A 17474-nucleotide genomic window follows, 5' to 3' on the forward strand; every position below is an offset into this window, starting at 1 on the left:
AGGCAAAGATTGAGAAGAGAGATGAGTTCATGTATTCACTCATTCTGCAGCTGAAAGGGCAGGTGGCCTGGAGGAAATGAGGTGCTGTGGTGAGTACATGGGGCTACCAGAGATGATGAGAAGAACCCAGTCCTGAAAGACATAGGGCACCAGGCGAGCTGCTGTGTGTCATCACAGATGAGAAGAACCCAGTCCTGAAAGACACCGGGCGAGCTGCTGCATGTCATTCATCACAGCTGGGAAGAACCCAGTCCTGAGAGACACCGGGCGAGCTGCTGCATGTCATTCATCACAGCTGAGAAGAACCCAGTCCTGAAAGACACTGGGCGCCGGGCGAGCTGCTGCATGTCATTCATCACAGCTGAGAAGAACCCAGTCCTGAAAGACACTGGGCGCCGGGCGAGCTGCTGCATGTCATTCATCACGGATGAGAAGAACCCAGCCCTGAAAGACACGGGGCGCCGGGCGAGCTGCTGCGTGTCATCGCGGCTGAGAAGAACCCAGTCCTGAAAGACACTGGGCGCCGGGCGAGCTGCTGCGTGTCATCACGGCTGAGAAGAACCCAGTCCTGAAAGACACTGGACGCAGGGCGAGCTGCTGCGTGTCATCACGGCTGAGAAGAACCCAGTCCTGAAAGACACTGGGCGCCGGGCGAGCTGCTGCGTGTCATCACGGCTGAGAAGAACCCAGTCCTGAAAGACACTGGGCGCCGGGCGAGCTGCTGCGTGTCATCGCGGCTGAGAAGAACCCAGTCCTGAAAGACACTGGGCGCCGGGCGAGCTGCTGCGTGTCATCGCGGCTGAGAAGAACCCAGTCCTGAAAGACACTGGGCGCCGGGCGAGCTGCTGCGTGTCATCACGGCTGAGAAGAACCCAGTCCTGAAAGACACTGGGCGCCGGGCGAGCTGCTGCGTGTCATCACGGCTGAGAAGAACCCAGTCCTGAAAGACACTGGGCGCCGGGCGAGCTGCTGCGTGTCATCGCGGCTGAGAAGAACCCAGTCCTGAAAGACACTGGGCGCCGGGCGAGCTGCTGCGTGTCATCACGGCTGAGAAGAACCCAGTCCTGAAAGACACTGGACGCAGGGCGAGCTGCTGCGTGTCATCACGGCTGAGAAGAACCCAGTCCTGAAAGACACTGGGCGCCGGGCGAGCTGCTGCGTGTCATCACGGCTGAGAAGAACCCAGTCCTGAAAGACACTGGACGCAGGGCGAGCTGCTGCGTGTCATCACGGCTGAGAAGAACCCAGTCCTGAAAGACACTGGGCGCCGGGCGAGCTGCTGCGTGTCATCACGGCTGAGAAGAACCCAGTCCTGAAAGACACTGGGCGCCGGGCGAGCTGCTGCGTGTCATCACGGCTGAGAAGAACCCAGTCCTGAAAGACACTGGGCGCCGGGCGAGCTGCTGCGTGTCATCGCGGCTGAGAAGAACCCAGTCCTGAAAGACACTGGGCGCCGGGCGAGCTGCTGCGTGTCATCGCGGCTGAGAAGAACCCAGTCCTGAAAGACACGGGCGCCGGGCGAGCTGCTGCGTGTCATCACGGCTGAGAAGAACCCAGTCCAGAAAGACACTGGACGCAGGGTGAGCTGCTGCGTGTCATCACAGATGAGAAGAACCCAGTCCTGAAAGACACTGGGCGCCGGGCGAGCTGCTGCGTGTCATCGCGGCTGAGAAGAACCCAGTCCTGAAAGACACGGGCGCCGGGCGAGCTGCTGCGTGTCATCACGGCTGAGAAGAACCCAGTCCAGAAAGACACTGGACGCAGGGCGAGCTGCTGCGTGTCATCACAGCTGAGAAGAACCCAGTCCTGAAAGACACTGGGCGCCGGGCGAGCTGCTGCGTGTCATCACGGCTGAGAAGAACCCAGTCCAGAAAGACACGGGGCGCCGGGCGAGCTGCTGCGTGTCATCACGGATGAGAAGAACCCAGTCCTGAAAGACACTGGACGCAGGGCGAGCTGCTGCGTGTCATCACGGCTGAGAAGAACCCAGTCCTGAAAGACACTGGACGCAGGGCGAGCTGCTGCGTGTCATCACGGCTGAGAAGAACCCAGTCCTGAAAGACACTGGGCGCCGGGCGAGCTGCTGCGTGTCATCGCGGCTGAGAAGAACCCAGTCCTGAAAGACACTGGACGCAGGGCGAGCTGCTGCGTGTCATCGCGGCTGAGAAGAACCCAGTCCTGAAAGACACTGGACGCAGGGCGAGCTGCTGCGTGTCATCGCGGCTGAGAAGAACCCAGTCCTGAAAGACACTGGACGCAGGGCGAGCTGCTGCGTGTCATCGCGGCTGAGAAGAACCCAGTCCAGAAAGACACTGGACGCCGGGCGAGCTGCTGCGTGTCATCGCGGCTGAGAAGAACCCAGTCCTGAAAGACACTGGACGCCGGGCGAGCTGCTGCGTGTCATCACGGCTGAGAAGAACCCAGTCCTGAAAGACACTGGGCGCAGGGCGAGCTGCTGCGTGTCATCACGGCTGAGAAGAACCCAGTCCTGAAAGACACTGGGCGCAGGGTGAGCTGCTGCGTGTCATCACGGCTGAGAAGAACCCAGTCCTGAAAGACACTGGGCGCAGGGTGAGCTGCTGCGTGTCATCACGGCTGAGAAGAACCCAGTCCTGAAAGACACTGGGCGCAGGGTGAGCTGCTGCGTGTCATCACGGCTGAGAAGAACCCAGTCCTGAAAGACACGGGGCGCCGGGCGAGCTGCTGCGTGTCATCACGGATGAGAAGAACCCAGTCCTGAAAGACACTGGGCGCCGGGCGAGCTGCTGCGTGTCATCACGGATGAGAAGAACCCAGCCCTGAAAGACACTGGGCGCCGGGCGAGCTGCTGCGTGTCATCACGGCTGAGAAGAACCCAGTCCTGAAAGACACTGGACGCAGGGTGAGCTGCTGCGTGTCATCACGGCTGAGAAGAACCCAGTCCTGAAAGACACTGGGCGCCGGGCGAGCTGCTGCGTGTCATCACGGCTGAGAAGAACCCAGTCCTGAAAGACACTGGGCGCCGGGCGAGCTGCTGCGTGTCATCACGGCTGAGAAGAACCCAGTCCTGAAAGACACTGGGCGCCGGGCGAGCTGCTGCGTGTCATCACGGCTGAGAAGAACCCAGTCCTGAAAGACACTGGACGCAGGGCGAGCTGCTGCGTGTCATCGCGGCTGAGAAGAACCCAGTCCTGAAAGACACTGGGCGCCGGGCGAGCTGCTGCGTGTCATCACAGCTGAGAAGAACCCAGCCCTGAAAGACACTGGGCGCCGGGCGAGCTGCTGCGTGTCATCACGGCTGAGAAGAACCCAGTCCTGAAAGACACTGGACGCAGGGTGAGCTGCTGCGTGTCATCGCGGCTGAGAAGAACCCAGTCCTGAAAGACAAGGGGCGCCGGGCGAGCTGCTGCGTGTCATCACGGCTGAGAAGAACCCCGTCGTGAAAGACACTGGGCGCCGGGCGAGCTGCTGCGTGTCATCACGGCTGAGAAGAACCCAGTCCTGAAAGACACTGGGCGCCGGGCGAGCTGCTGCGTGTCATCACAGATGAGAAGAACCCAGTCCTGAAAGACACTGGGCACCGGGCGAGCTGCTGCGTGTCATCACGGATGAGAAGAACCCAGTCCTGAAAGACACGGGGCGCCGGGCGAGCTGCTGCGTGTCATCGCGGCTGAGAAGAACCCAGTCCTGAAAGACACTGGGTGCCGGGCGAGCTGCTGCGTGTCATCACGGCTGAGAAGAACCCAGTCCTGAAAGACACGGGGCGCCGGGCGAGCTGCTGCGTGTCATCACGGCTGAGAAGAACCCAGTCCTGAAAGACACTGGGCGCCGGGCGAGCTGCTGCGTGTCATCACAGCTGCAGGGTTCCCATGAAAGGAAACTCCTACGGGTTGGCTGTCTGGGGTACACTGAACAACACACAACGTACGGATAAGAAACCGTCATGTTGAGCTGAGGAGGAGAGGAGCGAACAGTGGCCAGAGCTATGCTAAGGATACCTCAAACAACATCCTGGTCAGGGGACTCCACAGCGACAAAGCAGCTTCTCACCCAGTGGGATTGTCAGGCTCTCCTTTCGCTAGCCTGGCCGAGCACAAAGACTTACCCGTTCATGTATAATAGGGACGCGTTGCAACCTTCGTTCGAACAACGATATGGACCAGAAGTTAAGAGCATAAATGTCTAACTCAGTGTTTTGTAGAACAGTAAAACGTTTCAACTAGAAAACATAAAAATGCAAAGGAAGGTGTAAAAAAATAAAAAAGCAATCCCAACATGAGGCCGCCCCTTTACATGGACATTAATGGGATGATAGTATCTTGTGGGGAGCTTGAAAATTGGGAATAATTACAAAGTCTCTTTGTGGAGCCCTCAGCAGCTGGTGCCACCTGACCTAGGATGACCCTTAAATGTAACAGATGGAGCCTGGGGTAGAGATACTCAAGGGTTTTGCTTCCAGAATTATGGGATGATTTAAATCTGGGTGGACAGACTGCCTGGCTTCTGTTGTGGAGTGACCTTCTCTGCCACTTTGGAGTATGGGGAGCACCATTTAAAGATCCTTCCCTTCGCTTGAAATTCCCAACCTCTCTCCCCTCATCCCCCAACCCACCCCTTCCCCAGAGTAGGCCTCACCAGGAGGCACATCAAGTAATGTCAGTGACCGTAATTCCACTGTTTCCGCACAAAGTGGTGGAGCTGCGATCGCTAGCATGGGTACATGGTGTCCCCATAACAGTGGTGCACCAGCAACACTAAACTGGGCATCCGCACTACCAGCCTGACGTTCCTGATGGCATGAGCCAACTGAAGGCCAGACATTTGGAAATTAGCCTTCCACCACCCTCTGCATTTTTTGGCAGATATCCCATTCCTGTCCACCTTTGAATGAGGCCCTTGGGACTCCGTGTCGAAGGGTCAAGACTGAGGACTGTGTCTGTTCAGAACTCACACAGACGTTTCCCCATCCGTCTCAAAGCCTAGGCATTGGGTTATTCCATCTCTGTGAGGAATTTGCTTCACTTTGAGGCTCTTGTTAACTATCGCCATCTACGTTCTTTACTTTGGTTTTTCTCTGAGTCACTGGTTCTCCTCCACATCTGTGTCTCATCTCTTCATTGAGCACTGGTGAACATCTGGTACTTGGCTAAGTACAGGATTGGTGCACTGAGAGTTCACCACCGGCATCATGCTTTGATTACTGTGTTTTGCTAATCCACTTCATGCAAGACTTGCCAGTGTTGGCCCTGGTAGCCATCATTATACATTCTTGGCCACTAGGAGATGTTTACTAAGTCCAGATGTTGGATGTAGTTGCTATTGACTTCTGCACAGCCCAGCCTTTCTACAAATCTCACAGTCTGGAAGTCTTGAGTGAGATACAATGTCTGATGGAAGCACCTGGGGTGGAGGTCTTCACAAAGGAGAGGCGATGGATCGGGGGGGGGGATTTAAATCCTGCCATAAGACTTCAGCCGTACTGCACCGTGACCCCTCAAGAAAGGAAAGGACAATCGTAGTCGCAATGCCTAGTTAGACCTGAATTTCTGCAAGGAGTGGTTTCTGAATCGAGCTTCAGTTGGCATCATGCATGACCCACCTGCTCTTCTGCCAGGTAAATCTGGCCTTTCCCTTGGTCAGGGCTGGTATGCTGCCAGGTGCCAACCGCCTCTGGATGTTCTGCACAGCTGTCTGTTTGGTTTTCCACCCAATGTCTTCTCGCAGGTTTGTCCTCCAGGTCGATGCCTGCAGTCTGCAACAAAAGGGAGAAGGCGTCTTAGCTGATGACGTGAGCTCCATGAACACCGTTCCCATGCACCCTGACAGCAACCAACAAATGATACTAGACGAAACTCAGATAAACAAAAGCATATAGGAAGGACAGTCTAAACCGGTGGAAAATCAGAACCCGAGCAGATGGTCCAACTTGAATAGATGACCCAACTGGAAGGGTCCTACAAAGGGCAGGGTGGCCTGCACATAGGGAGGTTGTGAAACTGCTTTTGCAACGAAGTTGACCTTACAATGCTAATGTTTAAAAACTAGAAATCAGAGACATGTCATTAGCAAAAAAAGACACAAGTTTCTCTAGTGTTGTAAGAAGACCCGACAGCCCCCAAATGTTGGTTCTCACACTGGAAAAACCTTAACTGGAGATGAAGAGATGGACATGAAAATAAATTGACAGACTTTTTGACAAGAAGAAACAGAGTTAATTCCTCAATAAAAAAAGGGTGGGACAGGACACCTGACCGAGAGGTATTTAAAGGGGAGTTGGATCAAAGTAGGGAAATTCTAACTTAAAGTAAAAGAAAGCGAGACACAGCACCCTGGGCATGGAAGGGTCCCTGGCTTGCAGGAAGAAAACTCCCTGGGTGTCAGGGACACATGTTCTTTGCCTTTCAGCAACAAAACCCTGCTTTGGGGGTTTGCTGCTGAAAAGCAGAAGAGAATTTCAAGCTGGCCAGTTTGACACGGGGACCTGCTTCACCAGTGAGTAAAGTGCATCCTCGGTACTGGAGGACGCGCAGATGGGATCACTAGGTATGGCCACATGCACACTTGTGGAGGCTTCAACTCCCAAGTCTTGACACCACTCAACTTAAAATAAGGCCCCAAGATTTGAAGTCTTACGGGGTCTACTAGGAACACGTTACGGGACAGTGGTAAGAGGAGACAGCGAGAAGGAGGGTTGGTGAGAGCTCTTAAGGTTGCATTTTTGGAACCGAGGTGGCCTCAGAATGAGGGCCTAGACAAAGTGCAAACAGAAGCAAGTAATGCTGCTCTAGATTGTATGTAAGGACCAGCATTGAGCTGGGATGTTTGGCACACTGACATAACAAAACTCATCACCTGGGAAGGTTGTAAAAGGGATGGAGCAGTTAGGAGTCTAAGAAATGTATTTAGGTCCAGAAGTTCTAGATCTGAAGCAGGATCCGCCTGTGGGCTTTCCTCCCCCCTCGGTACAGTGGATTCCGGCCAGGATCCAGCAACTTCCTCAGCAATGTGGGGCCTCCGTGAGTGCCATGTCCAAGTCATCCTGCGAGCTTCAACGCGTGTTAGGGGGTAACGGTAACCATGCAGTGTGGCAGCTGCACCCCCAGCCTGTCCCTTGACGGAAGAAAGAAGCCCACCTGGTGATGCTGCAAGGCTGCGGGGTCCCAGATGTGATTTACAGAACCAAGAAGTCTAGTACCATCCGAGGTAGTGTGCTTCCAGATATTGGGTCCTTGGGGTGGGGGCTTCCATCAGAGACCATCCATCGCTGCCAGACACAGCCAAGACCGCAAGTAAAGTCTCCAGGTTCTGTGCCTCCAAATACTGACTTCCTGAGTCCTGGGGGCTGCCCATTCGCAGGCCCATCCTTCACTATCATGACTAACAGGTTCTCCTACCTGGGTCCACCATGTGTGATCCAGGGGATCTCTGGGGTGTACAGAAGGCGGTACCTAGGCGGGCTCCCTGTATCTCCTCAGCAATTCTCAAGTATGTTCTCTAGGGCACTCCATACAATGTGTCTGGTACACAACTTCCCTCAGCTTTGTCTCCCTTGTATCTGTACTTGGTAGTTACCTGTCCTGCTCTCAACAGTGGCCTGTTCCATGTCGTGGCGTTGGTACCAGTCGGTTCCCTGTGTGCACTGGTCGCTTGTGCCTCCCACTATCCATTCCATTCAGTTCCGTGCCTTACTAGCTGCACCAGATGGTTCAGCGTCCTTCCATCCGTGCTGGTCAGTGCTGTCCTAGTATTTGTGCTGGTCCGCTCGGTTCAGCGTCCCTGCATACGCGCTGGTCAGTGCTGTCCTAGTATTTGTCCTGGTCCGCTCGGTTCAGCGTCCTTCCATACGCGCTGGTCAGTGCTGTCCTAGTATTTGTGCTGGTCCGCTCGGTTCAGCGTCCTTCAATCCGCGCTGGTCAGTGCTGTCCTAGTATTTGTGCTGGTCCGCTGGGTTCAGCGTCCTTGCATACGCGCTGGTCAGTGCTGTCCTAGTATTTGTGCTGGTACGCTCGGTTCAGCGTCCCTGCATACGCATTGGTCAGTGCTGTCCTAGTATTTGTGCTGGTCTGCTCGGTTCAGCGTCCTTGCATACGCGCTGGTCAGTGCTGTCCTAGTATAGCGGTTCAGGGTCCTTGCGTATGCGCTGGTCAGTGCTGCCCTAGTATTTGTGCTGGTACGCTCGGTTCAGCGTCCCTGCATACGCGTTGGTCAGTGCTGTCCTAGTATTTGTGCTGGTCTGCTCGGTTCAGCGTCCTTGCATACGCGCTGGTCAGTGCTGTCCTAGTATAGCGGTTCAGGGTCCTTGCGTACGCGCTGGTCAGTGCTGCCCTAGTATTTGTGCTGGTCCGCTCGGTTCAGCGTCCTTGCATTCGCGCTGGTCAGTGCTGTCCTAGTATTTGTGCTGGTCCGCTCGGTTCAGCGTCCCTGCATACGCGCTGGTCAGTGCTGTCCTAGTATTTGTGCTGGTCCGCTCGGTTCAGCGTCCCTGCATCCGCGCTGGTCAGTGCTGTCCTAGTATTTGTGCTGGTCCGCTTGGTTCGGCGTCCCTGCATACGCGCTGGTCAGTGCTGTCCTAGTATTTGTGCTGGTCCGCTCGGTTTAGGGTCTTTGCATACGCGCTGGTCAGTGCTGTCCTAGTATTTGTGCTGGTCCGGTCGGTTCAGCGTCCTTCCATCCGCGCTGGTCAGTGCTGTCCTAGTATTTGTGCTAGTCCGCTCGGTTCAGCGTCCCTGCATACCCTCAGTTATGCTGCTGGACCCCAGAATCTTGCTCCACCCCATGCACTGGCACTTACTGTGGTAGTCCCCGGGGCCCTACCCCCGGTCCCTGGCGGAGCGAGCACAGGACCTGGGCGATCAGCTTGTGGTGTTCGCTGCTCGTGTGATCTCGAACCCTCTGGAGGAGAAGGGTAGTCGGGAGCTGGAGGTCCTCAGAAAAGTCCAGCCTGGGGGAGCTGCCTCTGTCCTAGAAATAAGGAAACACGTTAAAGCACTGACTGCTGACAGCTACAGCACAGTGGCCCTATAGTGGGTTCGTACCTCATAGGGTCCCGTTGCAGAGAATCAAGACAGGACTGCTCAGGAAAACACAAATACTTTACCTTCACCACAACCCTCAGGAGCGTGTGGTGGCATCAAATACCCCAAGGTTGCCTTACCGTGACTTCAGCCACTGTTGTCCTCCCTGGGTGCAGCCTCCAGGAATCTCTCTGCAGAATGACCTTTGGGAATCCAGATGGTGACTTGCCGTGTGCGTTCGGAGACATACTGCTGGCCAAGGTCCCATCTCCCAAGACTTCCACCAGGCTCACTTTTCTTTGTGACAATGCTGGACTTGGCCTCAACGGTGACCCATGCTCTTCATACATGGTACTGGTGCGGGGAGGAGGGAGAGCTGAACCTATCTTGTAAACCATTATCTGTTCCTTTTTTGCTCCTGGGTTTTTTCCTGTGCCAGTTCGGGTCACTCTTGTGGTCTGAACACTGGCTGTTTCGCCCGGCTCTTCCTCGATTGGGTTCTGATCATCCCTTGGTGTGCCAGATCCTCCGGAGATACTGCATGTGTCTGATGATCCCTCCCAGGATCCCCAAGGCTCAACCACATTCTCCAGAGCAGCTCGAAGGTCCACACAGATCTTGTGAACCCTGGGTGGTGGGTGGAATTCTCTCCAGTGTGTGGCCCTAGACGCCATAGCATTGTCACACGGCTCCTCCATATTGGAAAGTTCTGGAGAACTCGGGCTGCTTTCAGACCACACGCCTCCTCCTGCTCTGCCACGAGGACACTGAGCAGTGACTTTCAAGGGGGACGGGTCTTTCCATCGCTTCTTCCTCAATGGCAGACTGGGGTCCGGCGGAAGGAAATCTGGGGGCTTCGGTGCTCTGCCCTCCTGAAGACTTCTCCTTCCTTTTACTCTTGGGATTCCTGGAAGAAATCCAACCACAAAATCAGGAAAAGACTGAATAGCCAAAAGATTTTATCTCAAGGCTAGAAGGGCGTGACCAAAGCATGTTCAGGAACAGACTTTTCTGCTGACTTGAGTGTGAGTGAGTGGGTGAGTGACTGACCACTTTTAAAAACTCCATCTTCATCACACAGACTTCCTCTGCATGCTGGAGCCACGCATGACTTGAACAAAGCAGACCCCGAAGACCTCACAAACTACCAACTTATCTCTCTACTCCCCTTCCCCACAAAGGTCATAGAGAAGATAGTCAACAAACAACTGTCCCGCTTCCTGGAGGACACCAACATGCTCAACGTCTCCCAGTCTGGATTCCGCAAAAACCACAGCACCAAGACCGCCCTCATCGCCTGCACTGACGACATCAGGACCAGACTTGACAAGGGTGAAACTGTTGCCCTCATCCTTCTTGACCTCTCCGCAGCCTTCAGCACCATATGCCACAAAACCCTTTGCACATGCCTCTTTGATACCGGAATTCGCCACAAAGCCCTGGACTGGCTCACCTCCTTCCTCTCCAACAGAACCCAAAGAGTTTGCCTCCCTCCATTCTGGTCTAAAGCCACCAAGACCATATGTGGAGTCCCCCAAGAATCCTCACTCAGCCCCACCCTCTTCAATATCTACATGGCTCTTCCCGCCAGCATTGTCTGCCCCCACGGCCTCAACATAATTTTCTACGCCGATGACACCCAGTTCATCCTCTCCCTCACGAGGAGCCCCTCTACCGCCAAGAACAACCTCCACGCCAGACTCCTCAGCTGAACTCGGAAAAAAAACGATATCATCATCTTCGGACCCAACAAGACAGCATGGAATGACTCATGGGGGCCCACCCCCCTCGGACCACCCCCAGCACCCACCACCCACACACGTAATCTCGGCTTCATACTAGACTCATCTCTTTCCATGACTCAGCAAGTCAACGCGATATCATCCTCTTCCTTCAACACCCTTTGCACGCTATGCAAGACTTTCAAGTGGATTCCAATAGTAACCAGAAGAACGGTCACCCATGCCCTCGTCAGCAGCAGACTGGACTACGGCAACACCCTCCACGCAGGTACCACAGCCAAGCTTCAGAGAAAACACCAGCGCATCCAGAACGCCTCAGCACGTATCATCCTCAACCTCCCCCACCACGAGCACATCTCCACCCACCTCAAATCCCTTCACTGGCTGCCCATCAACAAAAGAATCGTCTTCAAAATCCTAATCCACGCTCACAAAGCCCTCCATGACACTGGACCCGCCTACCTCAACGAACGACTTAACTTCCACATCCTGACCCGCCAGCTCCGCTCCGCCGACCTCGCCCTTGCATCAGTCCCCCGCATCCAATGCACCACCTCCGGCGGCAGATCCTTCCCCTACGTCGCCGCCAAAACCTGGAACTCCCCACCAACCTACGCAAGACCCAGGATCTCCTAGCCTTCAGAAAGCACCGCAAAATATGGCTCTTCAAGCAGTAGCATCCACCCCTCCCACTCCCCACCCCCAGCATCTTGAGTCCCTACCAGGTGAGTAGTGCGCTTAACAAATTATTGATTGATTGATTGATTGAACATACATGCATTCTTTCTTGACAATACACTAGTGACCTAGTACGGAAAATGCTTAATCTCTGGAATTCTGAAGTGTCTTTCTTTGTGCTGGGTCTCATTGAAAAGTGTCCCCTCCTCTTGGACACCGTCACTGACTGCCACCATGAGGTCCACACTGTGAGATCAACCCTCAGTGCACACCCACCTGACCTGAAAACAGTAAAATGGGTCAACCAGAGTTGCATTTCAGTTTTACTTCGTGACTAACGGCCTGATTTTGAGTTTGGCAGAGGGGTTACTCTGTCACAAATGTGACGAATATCCCGTCCACTGAATAGCAAGTTCCATTGGCTACGATGGGATCGTAATACGGTGGATGGGATATCTGATTCGTCATGTTAGTAACCCCCTCCGCCAAACTCTAAATCTCTAAATCAGGCCCAAAGGCGCTGTTCTCCCTCGCCGGTCTTGGGTCTCCACTGTTCCCTGGGTTCTGACTATGGGGATGTGACAGTTATTCAGGAATCTTTTTTCCGATGGAGGCCATTGACCCTTTGTGGGCACAAAGGATCAGCCGAAACATGTTGACAAAACTAGCATAGAGGATGGTAGAGTGATGATACCCTCTTACCATCACACTTTCTAGTTTGTAAATCTGTCAGTGGCTTCCTGAATAAAGTGAGGACATGGGATATAACTAGGGAGTTTTAACTTGCTCAGATCCCTATTTATGATATTCAGCGCTCCTGCTCAAACATTACCAGATGTTTTACGTGTGTGGAGAAAGCCCTATGATGAAGCTTACCGTAAATTGTAGGTACTTTTCCCAACTTTGGGGGCTCTTTGGTACTTGAATACAATCCATACTATTTTCCACAAACACAGCTGTCTAGTCTTGATGCTCAGTAATACATTTGTGGTCTCTGTATTTTTTAGGGAGGAAAAACCCGTGAGTGTAGGAAAGTGCCATCTTTCTGGCATAGTTACCCCCACTTTTTGCCTAATGTCAATGTGCTTGGACTGTAGTTCACTGGGATCCTGCTAACCAGGACCCCAGTGACCGTGCTCTCTCCCTTAAATTTAGTTAGTTGTTACTTTTTACAACCACAATTGGCATACTGGTGCCCCCATGTAAGTCCCTAGTATATGGTACTTAGGTACCCAGGGCATTGCTACACCAGTGGTCCTCTATGTGCTGCAGCATGTATTATGCCACCCATGGGGGCCCATGCAAACTGTGTCTGCAGGCCTGCCATTGCAGCCTGCGTGAGAGGGGGCATGCACCTTTCACTGCCAAACTTGACCACTGCACTTAGACATTATAAGTCACCCCTCTGGTAGGCCATTCAGCCAAGGGCAGAGTGCATGTCTCCAAGTGTGAAGGTACCCCTGCATGGGCAGGGTACCCCTACAAGCCCCAGGCCAATTCTTGGACTCTGTAAGTGGGGAAGCCATCTTAAGGTATGTAGTGGACACTGATCAACACAAGCGGTCCAACTACATAATGGCTTCTCCAAACCGAGGCTTGTTTGGAATCAAACATGTTGGAATCATGCAACTACACCAATTCCAGTTGTAGTTGCATGATACCATGTACTCTGGGGTCTATGCTTGTGCAGTGTTACGGGGTCTAGCTGCCAGCCCAAACTGCTGATGACCCCAGACACTATTCTGCCCTCCTGCTGATGAGCCAGGCTCATGCCAGAGGAGCAGAACAAAGTATTTCCTGCATGAAAGAGGTTTGACAGCCCCTCCCTGTGTATTAGATGTCTAAGAGGTGGGGGTTGGGTGGGGTGGCGTGGCCTCTGAGCACCACTAGACTGCTTTGAAGGGCACATTTGGTGCCCTCCTTGCATAATCCAGTTTGTACCAGTTCAGGAACCCCCGGTTCCCATTATGGCGCGAAACTACACAAAGACAAGGAGTGACCACCCCTTGTCCAGCTCCTCCCCTAGAGAGGTCACAGAGGTCTGCCAGGTGGCCACGTGATTCTGCCATTTGAAGATATGTTGTGCAGAGGCCCCTGGGAGAATCTGGTTGGTTAGGCCAGGTAAGGGAAGTCCCTGACCCCCTACGATAGGTAGGTCACTGCAGAGAGTGACCAACCCCCTTTTAGAGTTTTTAAGGGCTCCCTCATGGGTGGGTCCTCAGATTCGTCAAGCAAGACTCTACAAGGAATTCTCTGCAAGATATCTTCTGCCCTTGGCCTCAGAAACTGGTGCTGGTCTTCCCCTGGAACTGGATACGTCTACTTCTGGTGGGAAGGCGCCCATTGCAACTTTGTTTCTCTGGATCCTACAAGAATACTGCAAAATCCAAGGCTGTGCATCCAACAGGGTCACAAGGACTCACGAAGCACAAAGGAATCTCCCTTGTAGTGAAGGAGTCACTCCCCTGCATCTGCTGGCATCGTCAACCAGTTGGTGGGGTCTACTGTCTATGGACATCCGAAGATCCTGCAACACAAGTGGTGAGTCTCTGGCCTCTATCCCAGTTGGGAGTGTGTAGGCCCTTGCTCCTGCCACTGGACTGGCACCCCTGTGCACCACGACTGTTGCACTTGCAAGAGCTTGTTCACTCTTTCAAGAAACCTCGAGCACACTGCAAACTGAAGATCAGCTCCTGCCCTGAAACTCTTGCGACATGGGACTTCTGTTTTGCTGGGCTGGTAAGGCCTCCTTGTGACTCCCTGTGCCTGGCGCCTGTGGGTCACTTGTGGGGGCTCCATTGACTTCTGTTGGCGTTCCTGTGTGCTGAGAGCCAGCTCTGACTCCCCCTCTTGGGTCAAGTCTACTGGACCTTGCTGGTCCTCACAACTTTGCAAAAGTCTTGTCTGCCTCTATTTGCACTTGATAGTGCTTGTTGGTGACCTGGCTGATCACTGACCCTCCTGCAGACCGGCGACCATTGAGGGACAGCTCGTAGGTGACTCCTGGGATCTCCATCGACTCCTAGACCCGCAGCTGCACTTGCAAGAGCTTCATCTCCAGGAGGGTGGGCATTGCCACTTGGGCACCTCCAAGGCTGCTGGACTCTGCCCCTTCCTTTGCAGGCCCTCCACGTCTGGAATCCATCCCTGGGTTCCACCAGCCTGGTCCACAGGTCGTGACAGCAGCTGGACAATCCAAGGCATCCACAGTCTTCAGAGAGGGTCCCTTCTCCCCTCTGCATCAGGGTCGCCGGTGTAGGTACTCCTGTCTTCTGTGGTACTCTGGGGTAGGGTCACTCTCCATCCACCCTCTTGTCTGCTGGTTTCCTCGGGTTCCACAGGGAAGGGACCTGAATTCCACAAACTCCCACCACTGCTTCCTGTGTTAGCCTATGGGACAACTGGGAGGGTAACTGAGACTCCTGGTTGCTGGGGCCACCTACTGTACTCACCTCTGGTGTTCCTAACTCACCCAGCCCCTACGCTAACCAACCCTTACCCTGGTTGGGGGGAGGGCGGAGTCTTTCACATTCCACTTTTTTAGTATATGGTTTGATCCCCTCCTGGGGGCCTGTATATTTCTATGCTATTTCTGCTTGTTATTCTGTGTATATATTGTGTGTAGATATCTCCGAAGGTAAGTGTGAGTGAGTTACTGACTGACTACTGTGGTATTGCAAGTGCTCTACATGCCTCCTGGCTAAGCTTCAGCTGCTCTCCTCAGCTACCCCCAGAGAGCTTCTGCTGTCTGGACACCTACCCACTATCACTAAGGTTGCCTGGACTCAGTATTTGGCGCCACACCATAGGTGTACACCATAAACTGAGCCAGAGCCCTACAGGGAGGTTCAGTCCCTCTCTCCCCTTCTTTGGGATTTACCTCCTGTTTGTCGAAGCAGGAAGGGACATTCCTAGAGGCGGCTTGACTTTGTTTGGGACGGACATTTTGTTTCACGTGCACCTGAATGCCACATTCACTGCTGTCCAGGACTGGTATTAGAAAAGCCATGCAGATCTACATGTACAGACATTTAATACATGTGTACGTATGCAGGTGTGTAATACATCTATATAGGCATGTAATTCACTAGTACTTGCACAGGCATGTAATCCACATGTGTAGGCATGAGCATTGAGTGGATGTGTAGATCTCCAGACACGTAATACCCAAGTAGATGTACAGTCATGTAATACATGTGTTCATGTACCGACATGTCATACATGTGTACATGCATATAATACACATGTACAGGCATGTAATACACATGTACCTACATACAATACACATGAAGATTAGTCATATAATACACATGTACAAGCACATAATACACATGAACATGTAGAACCATACCCGCCTTTGGCCTTTTTCCCAAAGGCCAAGTGAATAAATGAGATTTCAATACAATCCTTCCCAGGACCTGTGCTGTCCTGCGCTGCTCTCCAGAGGGATGGGGCACGTACAGGGCCCGCCCTCTGGCACAAGCCCTGCAGACCCTTGGTGATGTGCAAGAGCTGGAGACCCACCCTTCTCCCGCATCGACCGTGGACCCTCACCTGGAGGCTGTGCTGGGCACCTGGTGGCAGGTAGGTACAGATCTGACCAATAAATAGGGGACACTTGACGCCTGTCCAGATGTTGTGTCGTCTCTGATGCCTGGATAGGAGGCAGTCTCTTCTGGCCTCCCCTGGCCCTCTGCTCCAAGCTGAGCTTCGCCATTGGTCCAGGGCCCTGTCAAGGAGGGTTGGGGCCTCAGCTCTCCTTGGTGGGGTGTCCATGCAAGGCACGCCTTATCTCACCTGTGAAGGAAAAGAGGCGTCAGCGGATGAGAGTGTGCGCTGCAGTGAGTGCCAGTTACAGAGAGTGCCAGTTGCATGGAGCATCCATTACAGAGTGAGGACTGGCTGTAGAGAGTGCCAATTACATATATAATAATGCCACACCAGATAATGCCAGCTGCTACAGCATCTGTTACAGAGTAAGGACTGGCTGAAGAGAGTGCCAGCTGCATGAAGCATCTATTACAGAGTGAGGACAGGCTGTAGAGAGTGCCAGCTACACAGTGCCACTCCCGACAGTGGCAGCTGCTAGAGCGTCCATTACAGAGTAAGGACTGGCTGAAGAGAGTCCCAGTTACAAAGAGTGCCACTCCAGACATTGCCAGCTGAATGAAGCATCCATTATAGGGTGAGGACTGGCTCTACAGAGTGCCAATTACATATAGTGCCACACCAGATAATGCCAGCTCCTAGAGCATCCATTACGGAGTAAGCACTGGCTGAAGAGAGTGCCAGTTACAGAGAGGGCCACCCCAGACAGTGCAGGCTGCTAGAACGTCCATTGCAGAGTAAGGACTGGCTGCAGAGAGTGCCGGTTAGAGAGTGCCACCCCAGAGAGTGCCAGCTGCATGGAGCATCCATTACAGAGTAAGGACTGGCTGTAGAGAGTGCCAGCTGCCAGGGGCATCCATTACAGAGTAAGGACTGACTCTAGAGACTGCCAGTTACAGAGAGTGCCACCCCAGAGAGTGCCAGCTGCCAGGAGCATCCATTAGGGAGTAAGGACTGGCTCTAGAGAGTGCCAGTTACACAGAGTGCCACCCCAGAGAGTGCCACCTGCATGGAGTATCCATTACAGAGTAAGGACTGGCTGCAGAGAGTGCCAGTTACACAGAGTGCCACCCCAGAGAGTGCCAGCTGCATGGAGCATCCATCATAGAGTGAGGACTAACTGTATAGAGTGCCAGTTACACAGCGTGCCACTCCAGACAGTGCCAGCTGCTAGAACTTCCACTACAGAGTAAGGACTGGTTGCAGAGAGTGCCAGTTACACAGAGTGTCACCCCAGAGAGTGCCAGCTGCTAGAGCATCCATCACAGAGTAAGGACTGGCTGCAGAGAGTGCCAGTTACACAGAGTGCCACCCCAGAGAGTGCCAGCTGCATGGAGCATCCATCATAGAGTGAGGACTAACTGTATAGAGTGCCAGTTACACAGCGTGCCACTCCGGACAGTGCCAGCTGCTAGAACTTCCATTACAGAGTAAGGACTGGTTGCAGAGAGTA

General features: G+C 53.6%; 1 protein-coding gene across 2 annotated transcripts in view; it reads right to left on the reverse strand.

Moving 5' to 3' along the window:
- Positions 1-17474, reverse strand: part of LOC138268411 (uncharacterized) — a 35144-nt gene that overhangs the window by 1207 nt on the left and 16463 nt on the right. For both annotated transcript variants that reach the window (XM_069218020.1, XM_069218021.1), the window contains exons 2-5: positions 15968-16210; positions 9134-9900; positions 8771-8940; positions 5579-5731 (exon numbers count right to left, since the gene is read on the reverse strand). In XM_069218020.1, the coding sequence (XP_069074121.1) occupies positions 5579-5731; positions 8771-8940; positions 9134-9900; positions 15968-16130 (1253 nt within the window). In that variant the 5' untranslated portion in view covers positions 16131-16210. The remainder of the gene's footprint in view (positions 1-5578; positions 5732-8770; positions 8941-9133; positions 9901-15967; positions 16211-17474) is intronic.

The sequence above is a fragment of the Pleurodeles waltl genome, chromosome 12 (assembly GCF_031143425.1).
Source record: "Pleurodeles waltl isolate 20211129_DDA chromosome 12, aPleWal1.hap1.20221129, whole genome shotgun sequence".
In the NCBI taxonomy this organism is placed as follows: domain Eukaryota; kingdom Metazoa; phylum Chordata; class Amphibia; order Caudata; family Salamandridae; genus Pleurodeles; species Pleurodeles waltl.